The 6,379-nt window shown below is 49.7% G+C and overlaps 1 protein-coding gene; it reads right to left on the minus strand.

Annotated features, from left to right (window-relative positions):
• Positions 1-4,824: 4,824 nt before the first annotated feature.
• Positions 4,825-6,137, minus strand: CHC_T00005298001 (hypothetical protein). XM_005716774.1 is given in 2 exon segments: positions 4,825-5,831; positions 5,832-6,137. The coding sequence occupies 1 exon segment, from the start codon at positions 6,135-6,137 to the stop codon at positions 5,832-5,834; it is 306 nt and encodes a 101-aa protein (XP_005716831.1). The 3' UTR covers positions 4,825-5,831.
• Positions 6,138-6,379: the final 242 nt, after the last annotated feature.

Genomic DNA, 6,379 nt, shown 5'->3' on the forward strand with positions numbered 1-6,379 from the left:
CTCGTAACGTTCTTCGACTTCCGGATTGCCACAGCAGATATCAAAGGAGCCTTTCTCCAGAGTGGACCGATAAAGCGCGACATCTATGTCAGACCACCCAGAGACTGGGGCACCCTCCGAGGGATATTGTGGAAACTACTCAAGCTCCCATACGGGATTGCGGATGCTGGGAGGCAGTGGCAAGTAGTCGTCGAAGAATGGATGCTGACCACTGCTGGATTGGAACGCGTGTTCGGAATACCACAGCTCTTCATGAAACGTGCAACAGACATAAATATACGGCTTCTCATAGCAAAAGTTACAGACGATTTTCTGGTTAGTAGTCCAATCGAAGAGATTAAGTACTTCATGCAAGCACTTCGCCGCAGGTTTGTGGTAGGAAAGGTGGTTGTAGACCAGAAGGTCCACTTCGATGGCTGCGAGATTGAACAGCAAAACAACGGCAGCATCCGAATGTCTATGATACGATATCTCGAACAGTTGAAACCAATAGCCGTGTCACGAGCAAGACGCAAACAGCGAGATGATAAGGCTACGGACATAGAGTTGAAGCAGTACCGATCGCTCGCATGCACCCTTATGTACCTCGGTAACGGTGTACTACCTCAAGCCTCACACGTGACGTCAGCACTACAGCAACAAGTGGCAAAGGTAAACGTATCCCAGCTAATCACAGCAAACGAGATGCTCAGCGAACTCCTGAAGCTCAATAGTTGGCTTACATCCAGAAAACCACCTTGCGCGAGCAACATCAGAGAAGTAATGGTTTCTACTTTCTCCGACGCGTCATTTAACCAAACATCCAGTAGCGGATACGGGCAAACTGGAGTATTGAGTGGGCTACGCATCGTGCTGGACAATGGATTGGACCTATTCCACCCCCTTGACTGGTGTAGCAACAAGCAGCGGCGAGTTAGCTACTCACCGTATGGAGCAGAGGTATTGGCATGCGCAGACGCCGACATTCGTGGATACTATCTGAAGACGGGACTCAACAGCTTGTTTGCTGAGACAAAGGTGCGGAACGAACTCCTCACAGACTCGAGGTGTCTATATGATACCATCACGACACTCCACGAGGGCAAGGACTTCAGGCTTCGACCTACAGTGCAACGGATGCGGAATAGTTTCGATTCAAGAGAGCTGGACTTTATGCGGTGGATCCCCGGCACGAGCAACCCAGCTGACGCTCTAACAAAGTTAAACCCAAACACTTCTAAACTCCTGAACGAGTTGACGTCAAGCGGAATGATGGTTATAGATCTCGAATCAGGGTATGCACTTGATAGTCAGACTTGGAAATAAGTTGGTAAAAGCAAAAGCCCAAGTTCGCCTTCGTGAAACTCAAGCGACTGGGGGGGATGTGAAACAAACGGTCTCGAACCAGGCAGTATGGCAAGATGACAGGCATCGCAAGTGCAGCAAGATCCTAAATGCAATAAGTGAATGCGATGCATTAGTGCAGATGGCAAATACCTGAATGCAAAACGTGATGCATAAGAAGAGGGAATGCAAGTAAGAATGCACACGGGATGCCAACAGCGTTGGCATAGATAAGCGATAGCAAATGCAACCGTGAGCATAGCAACCTAGTATTAATAGAACGAACTCCTAGGCGATAGATAGGGGAGGCGACAGCAAGAGAATTAATCAACCTAAGGACAAGCAACCGTCCTTGAGCATTGTGCTCTTTACCGTGTTCGTAGAGTAGGTCACTGTCAAATACCATCCCCTGTCTAGTTACGTAGACACCCCAGCAATGACCGGATACAGTCCTTTTACAACAGTACGGTAGACGGGTTGGCCGGTATCATCATTAGAACAATGGTACCTCTGGACCCGCGTCCTTAGGACGCGATCCGAAAGTATTACAGTGTCAGACGGCTTGCAGAACGGTTCTGTGAGAAATGTGGCAAAACAGAACGGTTTGGGGGTGCAGACCGGAATCGTGCCGTACGGTAGTGTTTTGGCCGGTTCTGCACAGAACGGTTCTGTGAGAAATGTAGGGAAACAGAACGGTTTGGGGGTGCAGACCGGAATCGTGCCGTACGGTAGTGTTTTGGCCGGTTCTGCACAGAACGGTTCTGTGAGAAATGTGGCAAAACAGAACGGTTTGGGGGTGCAGCCCGGCCAGTTCATTGACGGCCGCCCGAGGCCATTACGTGGCCAGCAGGCAACAGAAGATAACGGTGCGAGGTGCCAAAGCAGCTCCACGGTCACATCTGATTGGTGGGCATGTACACCTAGGGATTCACAACACGCGCAACTCTCAAATACTTGATTTGGGTTAAAATACGACAGGCCCAAAATTGCCCCCTTTTGCTGGAGGGCCAGCACAATTATCCAGTTGTTTTCTGTATCGAACCCTTGTGATACTTCGTGCCTACTCCCGCGAAAACGAAGTCCGTTGACCAAGAATCTACCCCGCCAGCGCGTTCCTTCCCACGCGTTCCATGGCTATTTTTCTGCCACAAAATGTGTGAATTCAGAACCGGATGGACGCGAAACAAGACTCCCAACTACATGTTTACGTACAAGAGCAAGGAGTGTGGTAACCACGTATGCAGGACCTCATACTTCAACCCGTCGAACCCACTGTTCAATTCTGAGAAGGCCGCGCGCGAGAGGGCCAAATGGCTCGCTGCAAATACCGCGCGATGAAGTCTACACGATAGGCGACTTTGTGCACTTCGTGGAACAGCAGAAGCAAAACTAAGGCAATCACGGCATTGACCACATTGAGTGCTTCAAGCAATATTCCGCTTCTCTCTCTGGTAGCCAATTTAATGTAGCCTCTACCTTTAGCAACAGCAACTTCGTGCCTTTTCTCCCTCGCCTTCCTCTTTCTGGCTTTTGCCTCTGCCTTTCGCGCTCGACCTTCTGTGGCTTCCACCGTGTTCTCTGCGGCTTGACCTCTTTAAATCTCTCGCTGTAGCCACCTGCGTTCCCCCTTCACGTTTGTAGCAATAAACTTGCCGACGCTAGGCGCGAATAACAGATTTCTAGCCTCGATTTTCTCTGCAAAGGGGCAGGTCAACACATCTTTCATTGCTAGCTCAACAAAACGATTTTTTTCCTTTGTAGAATCCCGAAGTAAACTCGTGATTTGTGATTCTCTTTCTTTTTGGTTGGGAATGTCACGATCGATCACAATGTATACGGCGACTTTCGCCCAAGCGTCGTCCTCGTTCTTCTGACAAATATATGTGCAACGATTGCGACTTGTGACTTCGAATACAACCTCTGGCGGATATCCCTCTGGTTATGACGCGGAGTCCGATATTGGGGGGACTCCGATAGTAACGTATGGCTCGCGACTCTTTGGTGAAGAGGACGAGTCTGTAGAGTCTGACTGGTTGCCATCACGCTTCCTGGCCCACCCAGATCGGGTTCAGGAGTCCCTAAACCCGGACCCCAACGCTTCCTGGAAATTGAGACAACGGGTCCTGCAATAGCACATGCCTCACTGGTAGGAAATTTCCGTCTTTTGTTCTCATGAAAAAGAGCTGTTATGTAGCAGACTGCCGCGTCGTGCCCTGCGTTAGGAATTGGTCGTGCAACCAGGCAACCAGGATACGGTCAACCAAATCGTAGCGTCCGAAATTGGATACGGTAAGATGAAGATACCGGTTAAACGAGCAAGGCGTGAGGTGCAGAGAGCCGAGCTTAGTACCAGTAGACGGAATCGATGTTCTCAAAGGTAAAATGCTTGACGGCGGAGCTGACACGGTACAATACGACGAATCATCGAAAGGCTCGTCGTCGCTCTCTGAGTCAGCACCCGAGCTCTGGTGCCAGCTTTTCCTGGTTAGATCACGATGGCAGGGCTCCATGCAAACCAAGTGGAAAAGATATGGGCAGCAGTCTCGCCACGCGACGGCAAGTCACAAGGATGCCAGATGTTGGCGGCTTTGGGAGTAGAGCAGCACAGCTTCCGGATGAGTTGGTCCCAACTGCCCTCAGGAGCTGTGTTGCAGCAGTTTCTGATTTTATTTTTTGTGCTTCGTTTTGCGCGGTTATTGGTTGCTTTACCTGATTTTTTCTTTGCTAGTCTCGAGAGAGCCCATCAAAGATTTGCAAGTTTGGGAATGAACAAAGCAAAGCTAATAGGTTCTGCTGTTCCGTTCTTCTCTCGCACCCCACACCCCTTTCCCTCCTTCTCTTCCTCCTGTCCACCGATTGATTCGCGGATTGTTGAAAGGGAAACCTGTAGTCGTGAAGGCGATGCTCATGCAACCAAGCAAACCCCGCCGCCACCCCGTCACGATCGTGCTTTGGAAGTTCGTGAACGAACGACGCGTGTCGAAATTTACGGAATGGCGAAGTGCATGCAGTTCATCCTCGATGTGCATTAGCAGTGCGATGCACAATGCTTCTCACGCTTTGTCCTTTAACTTTGTTGATTTGCGTTACATATGAAGGACATCCCTACATGACGTTCCTACATGACGCTCCTACATGACGTTCCTACATGAGGAATGTATCGCTACAGCAACACGCCACCCCATAACGGGCACCCGCGATGCACGGTAGCATTCAGCCAGGCCGCATCAGGAGCTTCCATATCTGCAAACGTAAATAATTCTTTGCGTATACTGCACCAATGAACTCCATCGCCACAGTGGCGAGTCTTTATTGCGTGCCCACAAAGTCTCCCAGCACTATTGCAAATCTCCCGCAAAGTTCACAATTCCCCCCGCTTATAACCCCGCCCTTTCCTTTTAGCACCGTTAAGATTTCCATGCAAAAGCATCTATCGTGCGTTACAATCAGATTCACTGATGCGCATTACCCATCTCGCACAAGCAACGATTTGAACATCGGTTTTGTCCGACAATCTACTCGCAGTAATCATCACAGTTCTTTATCTCCAATGGATTCAAACCCTCCAGGGAACGCGTAAGATTTTGAATGCGTGCTTGCACTCCCTTCCCTCGATCCTCGCTTTTGGCTAAGTCCTGACGTGTCTAGCTCATCCAAGACCAACACGAGAAATATCGCCTCCGCAGCCAGTTTTGCAACTCGGATAAACGGGTGCCATAGTGTCTTATCTCGATACTTCCCCTCTGATTCAAACTTGAAAAGCCAATCATCGTCGTCATCGTCCGAGGACTTGCACTTGTCGCTACAGCACTCTGTTTGGACCTCCTCCATGCTGACCGGCCTGTTTAGCCCTGCATGTTATGGCACACTTCAGTCCTTTCTCTTTCATGTGCGATCGGTTTTCGCTAGTGTTTCCGCCCTGACGCTTTTTCGACAACAGCAGGAGGATTCACAACCTTCCCAGTATTTCGATGTAACTTTGCAGTAATAGTACAGGCGTTGTCTCCCGCCGTTGGTGAATTTGTTGTCTGTGAAAAGCACTAGGCAGTCATGTCTTCGAACTCCGTTTCATTTGGCTCCAATTCAGCTTCAAATGATCCGTAATTTGTCATTCTCTGGGTGCATTCTGCACTCCGGCAGTTAGAAGGAATTTTAGCTCTTCTCACTTCCGCGACTCGCTCCAGCCCTTGCAAGCTCGCCAAGGCGGTATCTTTCTCCGATATACACGCGTGAACACGCTTCTCCACTCCATGGCCTCCCTGATCAGCGGATGATGCCAGTGCGAGCTGTAGATCGTGTATTACATGTCGTGCGTCAATCGCAACGCGGCTGGCTCCTGTTCGCACATGTTATATATACACGGTGTCATTCCGGCAGCAGATCGCACATCTTTGGAGACGAAATTTGGGCCACTCTACCCCCCTCGTAACGTCGGACCTGACGACAGCGAAGAGCACTGATCCGTTGCTCCGAAATTGACGGTTCCTCCCGCATCCCCATGAGTAACTTTATCCTTTGAGATTCTCTAAAACAAAATCTCTCACTCGCTCGAAACTGTATTGATCATTGCCGGGTAGAGAAAGCGTTGCGGAGCTGTCCGCCCAACCCTCTGTGCCAGATTTATCCCCTAACGGCTCTCCTTCCGGACGACATGAGTCGAAATCTATGATGACTGCCGTATTTTCTTCACTGATCATGATGTTACTGGGATTAATATCGTTATGACACAATCGAAGAGAGTGAAGATGCAAAATTCCTTCCTGTACTCCTTCAAGCCATTTCAAAGCAACATCTCGTTTCACTGGAGATAGCATCCTCTCTGCTAACGTAGATCTGTACTTCTGCCAACACAAGGCAACAATGCGGTCATTCTTTACGTCACAGCCCCAGTACTTGGCAATGTTTGGGTGCTGATTGGATTTGAGAAGCTCGCCAACGTGAGCCTCTTGCAAAATAAGCCGAGCAATGTTGTCCTTCATTCCGGGCCCATAGCAGAGAAGCACGGGTTGCTTTCTATGGCACTGCGACGAGGCGCAATTCGCCACGGTTAAACCAG

The sequence above is a fragment of the Chondrus crispus genome, genomic scaffold (assembly GCF_000350225.1).
Source record: "Chondrus crispus Stackhouse genomic scaffold, scaffold_280, whole genome shotgun sequence".
Lineage (NCBI taxonomy): Eukaryota > Rhodophyta > Florideophyceae > Gigartinales > Gigartinaceae > Chondrus > Chondrus crispus.